Source organism: Podarcis raffonei, chromosome 11 (assembly GCF_027172205.1).
Source record: "Podarcis raffonei isolate rPodRaf1 chromosome 11, rPodRaf1.pri, whole genome shotgun sequence".
Lineage (NCBI taxonomy): Eukaryota > Metazoa > Chordata > Lepidosauria > Squamata > Lacertidae > Podarcis > Podarcis raffonei.
The window spans coordinates 62,930,635-62,948,119 of record NC_070612.1 but is presented as its reverse complement, the minus strand read 5'-3'; the positions used below and the strand labels follow the sequence as shown (position 1 = coordinate 62,948,119).

At 39.7% G+C, this 17,485-nt stretch overlaps 1 protein-coding gene across 4 annotated transcripts in view; it reads right to left on the bottom strand.

The window, feature by feature from the left end:
* Positions 1-17,485, bottom strand: part of TRPM6 (transient receptor potential cation channel subfamily M member 6) — a 92,092-nt gene that overhangs the window by 12,781 nt on the left and 61,826 nt on the right. For all 4 annotated transcript variants that reach the window (XM_053409150.1, XM_053409151.1, XM_053409149.1 and 1 more), the window contains 5 exons: positions 15,848-15,913; positions 15,273-15,559; positions 14,414-14,496; positions 5,396-5,601; positions 1,787-1,838 (listed from right to left, as the gene is read on the bottom strand). In XM_053409150.1, the coding sequence (XP_053265125.1) occupies positions 1,787-1,838; positions 5,396-5,601; positions 14,414-14,496; positions 15,273-15,559; positions 15,848-15,913 (694 nt within the window). The remainder of the gene's footprint in view (positions 1-1,786; positions 1,839-5,395; positions 5,602-14,413; positions 14,497-15,272; positions 15,560-15,847; positions 15,914-17,485) is intronic.

The following is a 17,485-nucleotide window of genomic DNA, read 5'->3' as shown; positions in this document are numbered from 1 at the left end:
AAAATGCTGCCCATAGTCACTGCATTTTATTTCTATATGTTAAAACAGTAAAGGGGAAAAGCAAATTCTCCCTTGCCTTCGCCACATATAAGCACTGTCTCCAGAGACAGAGAATTTTGCAAACAAGCAAAACAGGACAAAGAGTTACAAGGTATTTAAGGTTCAAAACTATATATTTTGCTAATATAGGGATATGCAAGCTTTTGAATTCTCTGACCAAAGATTTGGGCACAACCTAGAGAGTCCTTTTGCAACTAGAACTTTTCCCCGGATAAAATATTGTGGGACAAGTCTCAGACTGATTGTAAACTTTCAGAGACACCGTGCATTAAAGAAACTAGCATCTCCGACTGAATTTTTACAAGCAGAGGGGATTGACATGATTACTCCTCTCCATGGATTTACTTAAGTGTAATTACCCAAATGCTTTTCTTAACTGATGCTTTGGGCAATCACTTCAACCCTTATATGGAAAATTACTACCAGGAAAGCATTCTTACAGAGAAGGGTGGGTGGAGCAGAGAGTATAGGAGGAATGGCAGAATACCTAAGCACAGAACATGGAGCAAAGCCACTATTGTTTTGAATCAGGGATAGTATCATACAGAGACAGCCCTGAGAATGTACAGAGAGCCCTTCCATTGCAGCTGAATGACCCATGGCATCCTGCACACATAATGGCAGAAGACATGACTTCCAAGGATATTTAAACATGAATATATTTTCTTTGCAAAACTAAGCACTGGTTGCTACTATGTCCTTATGTCAGGCTAGTCAGTCACACAAGTAGATCTCCAAAACACCAATGGCGTTACATCCTTCACTGGCACCTGGGGGGGGTGTGCGTACACACATGCCCCAGGCAGGACCAAGGGCTGGGCACAGAGGGTAAAGAAAACCCACTGTGCCTGCCCAAGCCTCTCTGCTGCTACTGGGCGGGGTGGGACACTGAGGGTTCACAGGGCTGTGCTGTGCCCCCTGCCCACCCACACAGGGCGAAGCCCAGCCAGCAGCCCTTGGCAAGCAAGTCTAGGTGACGTTTCTTAGTCAGCCTGAGGCAAGATAGTCCCATTTTTGTCAGTCTAGAAACAATTTGGGGCAATAATCTGGAGTTGCTCAACAAATAATTCCTTTAAACTAGTGTCATGGAAGCTCAGATTAGACACCACTTCGTTCTTGGAACTATTCTCAGTTTCACCATTCTAAGAGTTTTGGGGTCCTGTTTTGGCAAGCCTGACCCATGAATGTGAAGACATTCAATACCTAGTTTCAAAACAAAAGGTGTCCATGACTCCTGGAGCTTATAGCTCCACATTCAACTTTTCAAATCTGTCTTGCACTGTCATTCAGTTCAGGAAGATATACGTGAAAGCATTCTAAGGTAAGCAAGGCCTAAGTGATCCTCCAAGACACTGTATATTAAAATTAGCACTTTCAACTGTATTTGCAATAGAACTGGAAAACCAGGTCTGATAATTCAATATAAATACTACATGCACCCAGCCTGTAGCCAATGTTTTCCAGTAGATAAGCATCTGCATTTGGCACTATATGAAGTTTGTCCAGTGGCCTTTAAGCTTAGTTGCAAGTACAGGGCATCACAGTATTCTATTCGGTCCATTAGAAATATACAAGCATTTAACTGCAATGATAGCAAAAACACAAATAGTGCTCCTGTCAGCAGTGTGACAAATATGCATATGCACATCACAGCTAATATGGAATATTAATTGAATCACATGAAAGATGTCACATTTGGTATGATAAAGTGACGCCAGATACTCACTGCTTGTCTTCAGGTTTAATAACGGATGGGTCTGTAAGATTCTCTCCAACCCCTGTAGAAGTCAAATTTATCAAGTATATTAGAAGGAAACTGCATTTTAAAAAATTATTTTTGGGACTGTAGCCTATGCAATCATTTTACAGCTATCTAATCTTCCACTTTATAGGGCAGAAACTGAAAAAACAACATTACAACAAATGTTGCATGCTCATTTCATTTTTGAAGATATTTTTTATTCTTTTTTCAATTTTAATGCACCACTACCACAACAACAACATCAGTCTAAAGTGTTTTGTAGATCCAAATGGACATCTGAAATATATGTGAGCAAGAACTATATATCAATGTCAGGAAAAATTGAGTTCAAGAGATGCCCTTTGGTGTGCATTGAGACTTCTGTGATACTGAAAGAAATAGACCAGTCTCTATAGAGACAGAGGTGGAATCTACACACATACAAAAACTGTTTTGAAAATGCTTTTTTTTAAAGCGTTTTTAAAACTACATTGAATTTTCTGTAAGGCTCACCATCCCTCTAGTGTCACATTGTACACTGCGCTTAAAACACACATTAAAACATTTTATTTGCAGCTGTCTAGCTGAGTGCAGAGCTGCACATGTGCTCTTGGATCTCCATGCACAGACCGCAGCTATTGGATCGGGATGGGGGGGATCTTGTGTGCTCAAACTTAGCCTACTGATTAATTCAACTTTGCCATCCTGGATAAAAATAATTACATTTGTGTATATTAAGTGCTGTACCTGGTTCCTTACAAACCCATCTGTGCATATGAATATTTTGCAGCTGTGTTGTTATCGATGGAGATAGATAGATAGATAGATAGATAGATAGATAGATAGATAGATGATAGATTGATAGATAGATAGATAGATATGGATATTAATATCAATATATACACATATCTATAGAATCTCCAGTATAAGACTAGGCTTATCTAAGAAGCTAATGACAAACATTTTTCACTGGGCCTACTACTAATTGTGATTTGCCTAAATTCCAACCTTCCTAGATTGTGACGGCATAAATTGAAATTGGGTGTAGGTAAAATTGAGGAGAGGTGCAGAAGTGAAATTCCCACTTAATGGTTGACATTTGTGTCCAGCGGTGCTTCTCTTGCTGAGATTCAGATTTTCCAAGAATTCAGCGGCACAGCTCATAGCCACATGGAGCTCTGTGCATTGTACTGTGGTTCCCATTTTGTGGAACTTCCTTCTAGTTGAGATCAGAGAGGTCCCATCACTGTTGAATGTCTGGTGCTTACTGAATACTTCTTCTTCCTCCTCCTCCAGGAGGCTTTTTAATTGAACTCTGATATTATAGTTAGGTGGGTTCCCACGAGGCAAGACACAGTGATAACAGCAAGAACCTTTCTTGAACTACATAAGTGGGAAACAGGGGCAAAGCAACTGCTTATATACATTCCTGAAAGCCTAGACCACTCCCACTCCCAACATGATTGGCTGTCTAAACTTCCAAGCTTGCAAATCACGACTCAGAGTTCACGACTCTGCCAATGGCAGAGAACCAAATCCTGTTCTGTGATTGGACATCATGTAGTGAATCAGAACACAGGAGCTCAGAATCCATAGTCCAGACTCAAGCTCAGGCTAAAACACAGACCACTGAATACATAACAATAGTTTTAACTCATTTTTACTATTATTGTGTTGGGTCCCCTGTACACTTCTTAGAGATTACTAGGAACAGTGGCAGATCTTGGGGTCCCAAATTTCAGCAGTGTCCTGTGCAATGCCAAAATCTGGCACCCCTCCATCTCTCGCACTCTGCTGTAAATCATAGTTGTGGCATCCCAGCAGTGCCCCCCAGGCTCCGCACCCAGTGCAGCCGAACTGGTCGTGCTCCCCTAAATCTGTCTCTGCTGGGGTTAAGCAGTCTGCAATTCTTTGAAATAAATATATTAATCTTAAACTTATTACCCACCTTCACCAGCCAGTCCCAGAGCAGGTTACAATATGTAATACTACAGAGCCATGCAGAAAACCACATCATTCTGCACCCCATCCCCACTGACCAAGGCAGCCGTGATTTTCACTCTCTGAATAGCACATTAATTGCTTATTATGCTTTTAGGAGCATGCAACTATATTGTGCTATGGACAAAGGGATGCTTGGAGCACCATGGCCTGAATATGAATTTTAAGAATATCACAATATTGAAATCCAAACCTTTTCTGAAAGCTGAACTGAATATGTCAGAGTTTGTTGTTATCTTTTATTGATATGCACAAACTTCTCCACAAGTCTTCCATGGCTCTGTGCAAAGACCTTCACATGCACTTAAGCTTTCAAAAGAAGCCACCCACACAGCAGTTTTAAATCACTTGACTCTTAAATTTTGAATGTGAAGATAACAATAAATGAGGTTAGGGGACTGGAAGGTTTATTTTGTTTGAAAAATGTGTCTCGGTGTAATTCAGGCCTTTTGTACACTGTAAATAAATTAAACCTTTATCTTCCAGTACACATTTCCTTTGACACAATAACAGACAATTATATTGCTACTGCTTTATAGGTGGTTGTTCATCTTTTCAAAACTGTCTACGATTTCCCTTAAAACACCCTAGTCCCAATCCAGCGCCTGTATTTGTGTAAGATCTGATTTGCGTGTGAAGCTGCTGTTTGAATAGAAGCGTCCCTATTCACTTCTGTGCCTGGGTCTGCACTGGGTGTTTAGTGTGGGGTGGGCCTGTGGAATGGACCCTTCTGTTTTATGTAGGGCCCGTTTTGTGCCCATTTGCTAACCCCCCCCCCCAATGCTTCTTGTCCCAATGCTTCTTCCATGTGAGGGTTGTACCCAGTGTCACTCATAGAATAGACCTATGTAGGTCCATCAACTTCAACAGGTTTACTCTGAGCAGAACTTAGTTCACTTCAGGCCTGGCTTTTTGTGTGAGAAGGACAGAAGAGAGCGTGGTCTTCATAGGTGTGAATGTGCTTACTCCTTCTGTAGATGCAACTCATTTGTCTTTTTGGAAGTGTTGTTTTCCCACAAGGGCAGTGATGCATTGGGCAGGTGAACTTAGCACAGCTCAGCCCACATTTACTGAAACATTTGTGTTGTATAACCCTGCTAATTTTAAAAAAACCAATTGCAGAAGTCAGCAGAGCACAACTGCACATTTCCCTAAAAGAAAGATAGCACTGAGAGGTTCTCACTTAAAGGGGCTACATATCTCTTTAATGCTGCCCTGCCCCTACCAGCCCTTCATCCATCTCCCTGTGGCTACTGGAAATCCTGTTCTGCCCTACAGTAGACAGAGGAAGAGGATGGTAACCAAATCAGTTTTCAAGCAGTGTAGGAGACACAAGAGTTCCATTATCACTTCCTGTGAGAGAGTTCTTTAAAAAGACCAAGCCATCTAAATGATGAGGTGGCAATCCAAGGGGAGTCGGTAAGGAAACTGAGTTGGGCCCCAAACTACTTGTCATAATTTCAGCGAAAAGAAACTGTCATCAAAGCATGAATAGCTTACAGCTGTCTCTGGTCCTTGTTTTCATTTATGTTGTACGTAAGGGTTGAATGGCCTCCCTCAGTTTTACAGCAGAGTATTTTGGTTCTCACTTACCTTGCAAATCTAACACAAGGAGCTCTCCTCGAGTATACTCATAAGTCCAGTGAGAAAAAGCCAGCATCATTTCTTCCAGCAAATTGCTAGGCGTGATCTCGTCCCCATTGTTGTTATTGTACTTGCGGAATTCTCCAGTCATGTACTTTTCTATTGTAAGCCACTGGTTGGCTGAATGGCAATATATTAAGAAGACTTCCAGGAACCTGAAAGAAGGATATTGTCAGCCAGGAAGTTATCTGAGTGGTGAACGTCTTCCCATGAGCCACACCACTATTACCAAATACGAGGGGGTGGGCAGATTTAGCAGAGCAGGGGCAGCAAATGTTCTTTTGTTGCATTTGATGAAAACAAAAAATTATTTGCATATCTGGCAAATGTCAAAGTGCAGTCACTACCTGTAACTTTGCCTCAGAACAGAGGTCACCCCATCTTGTTTTCTGAAGCTTTGGATGGGTTTCCCATTGACTTAAAGTAGGAAATCAACTAACACCTATATACCTTTTTGTGGCTTTTTGGCAGAATTGGGTTTAATCCTAGAAGCCCTCCCAAGACTCTGAAGTGGTGGCAAAGTCTCAGAGCTTTCCTGCTTTGCCATGAACTTCTAGGCGGTCCTAATATCTCTGAGGTGGAGATTCTTGCCTCAGAATCATGCCTCATCTAAGGCAAATGCACAGCCCTACTATTTAACAAAAAACAATAAATTTATATAAATAACATTTTCTTTCAAGTCAAAAGGGAACACATTTGTCTTTAAACTCCTGTGCACAACTAAGTTCCTTTTAATTCTCTTGAGTCATGAAAACACTCCTGTCTATGGCAAGATGCTTTACATGGAGCTTATAAAAAGCTGTAACAAAAAGGCAATCACAGCATGATCAAAAGTATCTATTTCTGTACCGGAGCCATCCAGGGAGATAGAAAATAGCAACTTTATTGGTCTAGTTGCAGATCTCCAAACAAGTGTGGTCAAAGTCCTTAAAAAACAGATAGGCGCTTCCCTTCTAATAAAAACCAGGTTAAAAACTCTTCTGAAATGGAACACTGGTTTTCACTTTGATAAAGCGTTCAGATTTTTTTATGAGGGAAAGGCCAATATTACTCTTGATACTCTATAAAATTGCTTGTAAAACAAATTGTAAAATTTTATTCTAAGTATTCAGAACCAAGTTATGAGATCTCTCATCAAATAAGTATGGCTAGATGGAGAAATCTGAAATTGAGCTGCACAGGTGGGTGTTTAAATATATTACCTCTACATGGTACAGAAAATTAAAACATAAACTCAAATGGGTTTTCTTTTTCTGCTACAGCTTTGAAACTGAGCTGAGAACTATGAAAGGCTGAAGAGCTGAGATGAGTCTGGCCTTAGCCAGGCCACCGCCTGAATCTAGAGGTGCCGCTTTCTTTCAGAAGCCTTCCCTAGTTCTTCACCAGCTGTCAGCCACCTCCACACAATGAAGGGCCGTTTTGGGCTAGCTCTCCAAAGTTTACTTCTCTTCAGACTGTGCCCTGATCCATCAGTGGCCTGGTCTGGCCTGGCCTCTATATTTTATTTCATGGCAGAACGAGTTCTGAGCTCTGATACTCTGATGAATGAATGCTTGCTAGTGAGGGTGGGGGGTGCTTGCATTTACACTGAAGCCATCCCACATTTAACCACAAGCTATTTTATTTATTTACTTATGCGTTAAAGGACTCTTCCTTCCTTTTATTTTATTAGCAAGGTACTGTCTTCAAAGGACAAATTACATAATTGCGCAGAGCATAAAGCTAGTATCTTAACCCTGGTACTTCAGTGTTGAAGCTGACAATTGTATTGATTCTTCTGAAATAAACCAGTGACATGGCACCCCAAAGGTTCTGGTGGTCACCCTCTACAACACATTTTACAAAGCCCTTTTCATGGAGACGCCAGCGTTTAATGGCGGTCTCCCGCTGAGCTCCGCTCAGGGAGACTACTCCACGAGTTCGGGTCTGACCACTACGGCGAAGCGGGGACCCCTAAAATCACAGGCGCGGAAGCCTGTGAACACGGAGACTCGGTGGGCACCTTAAGCGCCCCCCCTTACTGCAAAGGAGCCTTTTTAAAGGCTCCGGAGTGGCATCGGGTGTGAGCGCGGTGCTGAGAGTCGCTACCCAGCCCGTGGAGTGAAGCCGCGTCGCCATAGACGGAGAGCGCCGATTCCTTCCTGACATTTGGAATTACCAGAATACCCGTGAGTAGGACTGAAAAGCTCTTGGGACTTAATAATAACTTTGAAAATTTGGCCGAAAACGGGGAAGGTTAAAAATAAGGAAGTCTGCCTTTCTCGGACTGCATGACAGCTAAAGCAATGAAATACAAAGCTACAATTTGACGGAAAATAATTTTAAATCTGTTTAACCCGGACATTGAACTTGAACCTCCCCCTTAGCAGGCAGGAGCGGGGGGGGGGGAAGAATTTGAACTTGTATTACCTGCATGAAAGAAGCAAAGAAAGAATTTTCTGCCGTTTTAAATCCTTGGGAAGGACTGCCCTAAGAGGAAAGTAAGTCACTGGGACTGGAAACTGTCATTTGAGATTTGCTACAAAGTTGGTGCTTTGCCTATTTGATACAAAACTGGGACTTTATTTGTTACTAGTTTGGGACTTTGTTGAAGTTATTAATTGACAGCCCTATTAGTGGAAATATACTGGAAGATTTGTTGCCATTTTCTTTTGCTTCTTTGTATTTTGGACTTTGAACTACTCCCTCTAGAGGGTTGTGGGGAAACAGCTACAAGACAGTTTGTAAAGAGCAAGTCAGTGGAGTTTTCCATCTAGAAGCAATTCCCGTGGGAACGACCTTGGGACATGAGTGGCCCAGCAGAAGAGATAACAACAAGAGCTAAAAGTAAAATTGCACAAAAGAAAAGGGGCTCTATATCAGGCTCAGTTCCAGCAGGAGCAGATGGACAGGAAAAAGTGACAACTATACCTATGGATCCAGTGACACAAGCACTAGTTAAAATAAATGAGGCCCTGGAAGCTTTGACTAAGCAAAGCACAGAAAATTCTAAACAGCTGACAGAGCTGTCAACAAAATTAGATTTAAACACCAAAAGTGTCACATCCAATACAGAGACTATAAATAAATTAATTGAAGAAAATGCTATAACTCGAAAGATTGCTGAAGAGGCAAAAATTTCTGCAGAAACTACACAGGAAAAGTTAGTACCAGTCTGCAAAAAGCTGGATGAGCATGAGGCGGCCCTGTCCTTATTGGAACTTCAGAGAAAGGAGAGAAATTTGAGACTGAGATTGGTCCCGGAAAGTGAAAAAGATAATTTGATAGACTTTCTTACAAAAGAATTTTCGGAATTTTGGCAAGTAAATTTGAAAGAGGAGGAATTCAAGATAGTAACTGCTTTCAGACTGGGCAGGAGACAAAATAGAAAGAACCCAAGGGATTGTCTGATAACTTTAAGATCTAAAGAGGAAAGAGATAAAATATTAAATTTACAATTTCAAAAAACCTTGGAGATTGAAGATTCTCATGTGCAGATATACAAAGATATCCCTAAATATATTTTGGAGGTGAGAGCGTATTACAAGGACTTGGTTAATCTGCTGAACAAGAACAACATACCATTTAGATGGGAGTTCTCACAAGGCCTGTCTTTTAACTACAAAGGAAAGAAAATAAAAATAAAAACAGTGCAAGATAAAGAACAATTTCTGGAAATAAATGAGGAAGACCTCATGAAGGAAGTGGTGGAACAAACCACAAAAGTAAAGGAAGTAACAGACATTTTGAATTTAACATTCGGGCTCAAGGCACAGACAGAGGAAGAAAAACTCCTTGGGGCCGTTGGAGGAATAACTAAGTAAACAACAAGATGGCTCTGCAATTTCTAAGTTGGAATTGTAATGGACTAAACCTTCCCAGAAAAAGGCGTGAGGTTTTTCATATTTTAAAAAGAGAACAATTGGACTTGATTTGTTTACAAGAAACCCACGTGACTAGAACACATAGAAAATTACTTGTCAACAAAAGATTGGGACAGGAATTTATTTCATCAGATAAAGTGAAGAAAAGAGGAGTGGTGATCTATGCAAAGGAAAAGTTGGCCCCTAAGTTAATTTTTAAAGATGAACAAGGAAGATATTTGGCAATTGAAATACAAGTCCAAGGAGAAAAATTATTGATAATAGGGATCTATGCTCCGAATGAAGGGAAGTCAGAGTTTTTTAAGAAATTGCATGAGACATTAATGGACTATTTGGATTACAATGTAATTATGATGGGAGATATGAATGGAGTAGTTTCTACAAATATGGACAAAGCACAAAGACAGGTGGTTTCCAAGGACGGGAGACTACCAAAGACTTTTTTTTGAAATGACAGACAATATGGACCTGATTGATATCTGGAGAACAAGGAACCCTCTTGAGAGAGGGGGAACTTTCTTTTCTGAAGCAAAAATGACCTGGACTAGAATTGACCAAATTTGGGTAACTAGTGGGATGGCACCAAAGATAAAGAAAGTGGAAATCTGCCCAAAGACTTGCTCCAACCATAACGCCGTAAGGATGGAAATGAACATAACAACAGCTGGTTCATTCAGATGGAGGATGAATGACTCCCTATTTAGAGATGAAGAGGTGTACAAAAAGGCCCAGAAAACTGTGAAAGACTATTTTGAGATAAATCTGAGAACAGAGGTGGAGAAAAGAATAATTTGGGATGCAAGTAAAGCCGTTATGCGAGGATTTTTGATACAGCAGAACACTTTAAAAAGGAAGAGACAGAATGAGAAGAAAGATAAGATTCTGGAAAGAATAAAAGAAGGTGAAAAAAAACTGAGATCAAAGCCAAAGTCTCATGAAATTTTGAGAGAAATTAAGTTTTATCAGAGGCAGTATATGGAACTGATGAACCAGGAGATAGAATGGAAAATAAAGCAAATGAGACAAAAGACATTTGAATCGGCAGATGAATGTGGGAAACTCCTGGCATGGCAATTGAAGAAAAGACAAAAATTGAATATGGTTACAAGCTTAGAGGTTGAAGGAAAGAACAAACCAAACGAGATTAGAAACTGTTTTCAGAGTTATTTCAGAAGACTTTATGCACAAGGGCTGGTGGATGAAAAAGAGACAGAAGAATTTCTCAAAAAATATGGATTACAAAAAATATCTGAACAAAGTAAAATGATCCTGAATCAGAAAATAACTGAACAAGAAATAGAGGGAGCCATTCAAAATATGCAATTGGGAAAATCTCCAGGACCAGACGGATTGACTTCCAGATATTACAAAGCTCTGAAAGAATGATTGGTACAACCATTGAAGGAAGTCTGTAATGAAATTTTGGAGGGGAAGAAGGCACCCGAATCGTGGAAAGAAGCGTATATTACACTTATACCAAAATCTGAGACTGAGAAGAACTTGATTAAGAACTACCGCCCTATATCGTTACTTAATGTAGATTACAAAATTTTTGCAGACATTTTGGCAAAAAGATTGAAGAGGGCTTTGGTGGGTGAGATTCATAAAGACCAGGCCGGCTTTCTTCCAGGAAGACACTTATCTGACAATGTAAGAAACATAATAGATATTATGGAATTACTGGAAGCTAATATTAATACTAAGGCAGTATTAATATTTGTGGACGCGGAGAAAGCCTTTGACAATATCTCTTGGAGTTTTATGAAAAAGAATCTCAAAGGGACGGGGGTAGGCCAAGGTTTTGAGAATGGTATAGGTGCAATTTATTCTGAACAAAAAGCAAAATTAATTGTAAATAATGTGGTTACTGAAGAATTTGCTATTGAAAAAGGGACACGACAGGGGTGCCCGATATCGCCATTACTTTTTATATCAGTCTTGGAGGTTTTATTAAACATGATTAGAGGGGACCAGCTGGTTAAAGGGATTCAGGTCGGAGCTAAACAATATAAACTGAGAGCGTTTGCAGATGATCTAGTACTAACTTTACAAGAGCCAGACACTAGTACAAAAAGAGTTTTAGAGCTAATACAAGTATTTGGTCAAGTAGCAGGTTTCAAGCTGAATAAACAAAAAACGAAGGTATTGGAAAAAAAATCTAACAGCAGTGGAAAGAGAGAGGTTTCACAAGGAAACTGGATTAATGGTAGCAAAGAAAGTGAAATATTTGGGGATCAATTTAACATCTAAAAATGTAAACTTATTTAAAGATAATTATGAGAAATGTTGGACAGAAATTAAGAGAGATTTAGAAATATGGTCAAACTTGAGACTTTCCTTGTTAGGTCGAATTGCTGTTATTAAGATGAATGTTTTGCCGAGAATGTTATTTTTGTTTCAAACATTGCAGATTGTGGACAAAATGGACTGCTTCAAGAGGTGGCAGAAAGATATATCTAGATTTGTCTGGCAGGGCAAAAAGCCCAGAATAAAATTTAAGATATTAACTGATGTAAAAGAAAGAGGGGGGTTTGCCCTGCCAGACTTAAAACTGTATTATGAATCAGCGGCTTTTTGCTGGCTGAAAGACTGGCTACTTCTTGAGAATACAGACATTTTGGACTTGGAAGGGTTTAATAACAGGTTTGGTTGGCATGCATATATATGGTATGACAAGGTAAAGACTCATAAAGGTTTCAAGAACCATATTGTTAGGAAAGCACTATATAATGTCTGGATTCGGTATAAAGACTTGTTGGAAAATAAAACCCCCAGGTGGCTGTCACCAATGGAAGCTAAGGAAGTGAAAAAACTTAATATGGAATCCAAATGGCCAAAATATTGGGAAATTTTAGAACAAGAGGGGGGGAAAGTGAAACTACAGAGTTATGAGAAACTGAAGTCTAAAGTAAGAGACTGGCTTCACTATTACCAGATAAATGAAGTATTCAAACAGGACAGGAAAATTGGCTTCCAGGTGGAAAGATCAAAATTAGAAACAGAATTGTTAGAACCCAATACTAAGAATTTGTCAAGAATGTACAACTTGCTGTTGAAATGGAATACACAGGATGAAATGGTTAAATCAGCTATGATTAAATGGGCACAAGACATTGGTCATGACATTATGTTTGCTGACTGGGAACAGTTATGGACCACTGGTATAAAGTTCACGGCATGTAATGCCTTAAGAGAGAATATTATGAAAATGATTTATAGGTGGTACATGACCCCAGTCAAGCTTGCAAAAATCTATCATTTGCCCAATAATAAATGCTGGAAATGTAAGGAAACTGAAGGTACTTTCTATCACCTTTGGTGGACGTGCCCAAGGATTAAGGTCTTCTGGGAGATGATCTATAATGAAATTAAGAAGGTCCTTAAGTGTACCTTTCATAAGAAACCAGAGGCTTTTCTCCTGGGCATGGTAGGCCAATTGGTGTCAAGGAAAGATAGGACGTTTTTTATGTACGCTACAACAGCAGCAAGAGTTCTTTTAGCAAAGTATTGTAAGACACAAGAACTACCCACGCTGGAAGAGTGGCAGACGAAGGTGATTGACTATATGGGACTGGCTGAGATGACGGGCAGAATCCGTGACCAAGGAGAAGAGACGGTGGAAGAAGACTGGAAGAAATTCAAACATTATCTTAAGAACTGTTGTAAAATTAATGAGTGCTAAAATGTCATGGGTAAGGTAAAACAGATTTGCAGCGGTAAATGACTGGGTAAGAGAAAAAGGATTAAAGAAAGTGAATTACAAGTAATTGAGATTAGGGGTTGCTGAAAAAGGAGGCATGGGGAAGTCGTCGAAATTGGGTTTAAGAAAACGAGGTTATGAAATTATACGAGTTTATATGTTTGTTTGTCTATGTATTGTGAGTTGTAATGTGTTTAATTCATGTTGGAAAATCAATAAAAAATTTATAAAAAAAATAAAAAAATACAAAGCCCTTTTCATGAACACAGACCAATTGTCATCTAAAGGTCATTGATCGAGAGTTGTCTGACCATCAGCCAAGTTAAAAGTGCAGATACAACTGGGGTATGTCAGTGATCCCAAAAGCTGGATTAGTACATTTCATGCAAAATGATAGGGTGAAAAAAATGTTTTGCAGGATCACAAGGAAGCTTCTAACTGGACTTTTAAAATATAAAATTCAAGTTTGTAAATAGATTTTGTGGGGTACCCACAAGGTGTGAGACCTGTTATCACCAGATCTTCTTCATGACAGAACTTACTGATTTGGAGTGCCAGGAGTCATTATGTGCTGGCACCCAAGGAACTTTTTTTATATGTGCCAAAAAACCCCAACACTGATTATGAGAAAAACTGGAGTATTTTCCCCCCTCTCTATGCTCCTTTCTCACACAAAATAGACAGAACAGGTTCTGGTCTATCTGTAGAGTTGCTGAGTTCTAATAACTTTAAACAGAGTTTTGCAGGGTTCCTTTCACCCCAATGAGCTCAGGTCAATGCCTCTATTTCTTTGTGTTCCTCATTCAATCCAAAAGGAGTAGAATTGACCACACAATTTAAGAGGAAAAGCCCTGACCAATCATTCAGTTAAGGAGTGGAGCGTCTGAAACAACCATACACCTCATCACACTTGAGGACAACCTGGAACATGGAATTGTAGAAGATTATCCCCCAAAATTGTGGAATTATCCGTGCTGTTGGAGTGCATTTGACCCTACCTGTCAGTGGAGGGTTAAAGAAGCACATCTCAGCTGCAAATACTGCTTTGTTTATTACCCAACCCATCAGAAAATTGTGAAAATATCTGTTATGGCAACATAAACAACTTTGACAAAAGTCCATATTCTATTTTAATGCTGCTGCTGCTGTTATTTTGTTAGCCACCTTAAGTGCTATTTTATGGTGGAATAGTGCGGCAAAACTGTATGTTACCTTGATAAATAATTCATAAAATAAATATTGTTTTGTTTGTCTAATACTTGTCTTAGTTTTGAACCAGGATTTTGCCTGCCCGGTAATACTGACTTTTGTCATTGACTGATTATCTGTTTAAGCAAGGCATCTCATACAGAACCTAGATAGGTTTCACCTCTTCCATGTTATGCCTGAAAACAGCTTCCCTACCTTGGGGTGTAGGGAATGGTATGTGGCTTCACTTGATTGAAGGTGTATATCAACTTCTGAGCAGCTCTTTGCTGCTGTATTTCCTAGGAATAACAACAATGCGTAGTATTTAGTGTTTTTCAACAACAACAAAAATAGTACAAAAGTCACTACAGCTACATTATTGCAACAGTTCTTACAACAGCTCTTGAAATAAGACAGCCAGTATTATCATCATCCCCATTATTTCCAATTTACACTTTGGGGCAAGATCCTGCAGCTTGCAGGCCACCCAATAAGTCTTTTTATGGCTGAAGAGAGAGCTGCACTGGGGCTTCCAGCTGAGAGACCATACTCCTAACCACTATCTGTGGCTTAGATAGAGAAAACAAACATCAGTTATAAACAGTTTTAAGACATAAGATACAGTCTTAACTGTTAAATGCTAAGAATGCCTGACCATGGTTTGTTTTCTAGCATAAATCAAAGATGCAAAGCACCCTATTGTCTGACCTCCTCAGTTCCTACAGCAGATATTAAAACATCCTTGGGGTGCCTTCTATGCAGTGTCCCCCCCCCCAAACAGTGCAGGCAGCTTGCAAATTGGGTTTCATTGACTTTTATAGTTACATTGTCATTTTGGTTTGTCCCAGCGGAATGTGTCCCAATATATTTTATGTGCAATGTTTGGATATAATTTCAACACATTTTCTGGTACAACAGAAGGGGACAGAAATGGCGACATTTCCCATTTATGCCACCAGGGCCCTCCCAGGTAGTCAGGCATTCAACTTCAGGAAAGACTTCTGTTAAGTAATTCTTCACAGGGGTTCAACGATCACATGGAGTCAGTATAGATTTCTAGCCAAGTCATACGCACTCTGAGGCAGAGATTGAGCACGGTGCCATCATGGAAGATCTTTTGCCATGACTGAACTACTTCGGGAAGGAAAGATTTCACAATGAAGACTTGACCCAACTTCAGCACTTCATTCTCAGACCAGGTGCAAATGACCTTCATGGCCCTCCTCAGGCCTCCACCCATTTCCTCCCGAGACAACACTTGAATCATGGCCGCCATCCCATGCTGTGACCAGGTGGACATGCTTTTATCAAGATTCAGTGGGGAACTCTCTTCCAGTCTATAGACGGTCACTTCTTCTCCAGCTAAGACAAAATAAATTGGAAATATTATCTGGAAAGGACACAGTCGCATTGACTTATACAAGTAGAACAGCATACTCTATGTTGAATTTGTTTTCTTAAAACTATTTATATACAAAGCAGTTGTTTCTTGGTACCACAATGAAGAGGTAAGATGTAATATATATTGATGCTGTATGATTTCATCCAGTAATGGTGCACTCCTATGCTTGTCTACTCAGAAGTAAGTCTCACCAATTTCAGTGGGGCTAACTCCCCTCTTTGTGCATTCATAGAGAAGCTGGTACTCACCAAAGAGCTGCACTGGTGTGAAAGGTATTGTATGAGCCAATCTCATTAAATTGTTTCTTTCGACAGCTGCAAAGAAATAGGTCAGGTAGGTCATACTTGAGCAGTGCATCATTTACTCCTATTTTCTGCCCAGAAACATTTGATGATACTTCTCAACATATGCATGTGGACGAGGCCCTTGGCTCCCAAGCATCAAATCCGCATTATTTCTTATCTTTCCAAGTACTGGGTTTCCACTGCCCATCTTCACAGCACACATCACTCTACTCTGCACTGCAACATTATATGAAAAATATGCAGTACAGCCAATAATATTAATATTAATATTAATATTAATATTAATACTACTACTACTAATAATAATAATACATTAGTTTTTACCCAACATAGCAACCCATCCATCTTCCCTTCCACTGCAATTCTTGGCTCAAGCTCAAGCAGTCAAGTTTAGGGACAATGCAGGAATTATTTATTAGGTTTATGTGCTTAGTTCCTGGTTTGTTTGGTGGTGTTGCCTAAACTATTACGTCTTCCGTTTGAGACCAGGTGAAGATGGTGTTTAGCATGAATTAAGTAGCATGTCTGTATGCAGCTGCTGTCATAATTTATGTTAAGAGCTGTGTAGGCTGGGAAGAAAGAACATGGGTTGTACTGACAAGTATGTAAAAGGCTATGCAACATGTTGTATGTAGTCACAAGAATAACTTTTCTTCTCTCTTTATTAAGAAAGAGACATTAGAGACTGTAATCTTGAGCAGAGTTGTGACAGGCAGTGGGTGATAAATCTCCTTTGCTTTCAGCCATTTCACCAGCTCAAAATCACACACCCCCAGTTGGTTTTCTCCTTAAAGGTGAAAAGATAAGTGACATGTTTTTATCATTATCCTTGCAGGGACAAAAGCAGTCAGGAGATTGGGGGGGGGTACTAAGAGAAATAGCCTGTTCCTGCTACCCTGCTATAGGGCAATATGTGTTAGGTTCTTTTCTGTAGAGAATGTTTAAAAAGTTTGCCTAAAGTCAAACAAGCCATCTGTGTACAGGCTGGAATTGAAGTGGGCAAGGCTGTGTCTCCAACCCAGAATCTTAAAATTATTCAGAGTCCTAACTAGTCAACCTAACTAGTAGCCATTCTTCAGGAATCTGCATTTGAAGAAATATTCCAGTGGTAGAAAACAAATGAGGGTTAAGATTCAGAAATAAATAATAATAAATAGGTCTAAATAAGGATAATATTATATTTGGGGAAACATAGTTCTCCAACTCAATTTTGCAGTGGAAATCTTCCCAACCAATTTCCCCAAAAGAAATTCTCTCTTTTGTTTCATACCAGGTTGCCATGGCATTCTTAGCCACAACTCACCCCTTGCAGGTGTGTTTGATTTTTGTTGATACATTCATTGGACTTATGATGTAATAGCTAGATAGGAGGGGAAATTGGCTGTTATTGACTGAAAATCTGACACAACTTTGGAATTTCATTTAACTTCTCAATTGAAATGTGCAAAGATTTTCAGACTCTAAAGTAAGCGTGGACTATAGGGACATCTACTGGCATGTTCTACACATTTCTCACTATCCTCACAGAAAAAAAACCAGTTTTGTGGCATTCTACTGACTGGTACATGTTCAGATGGAGAA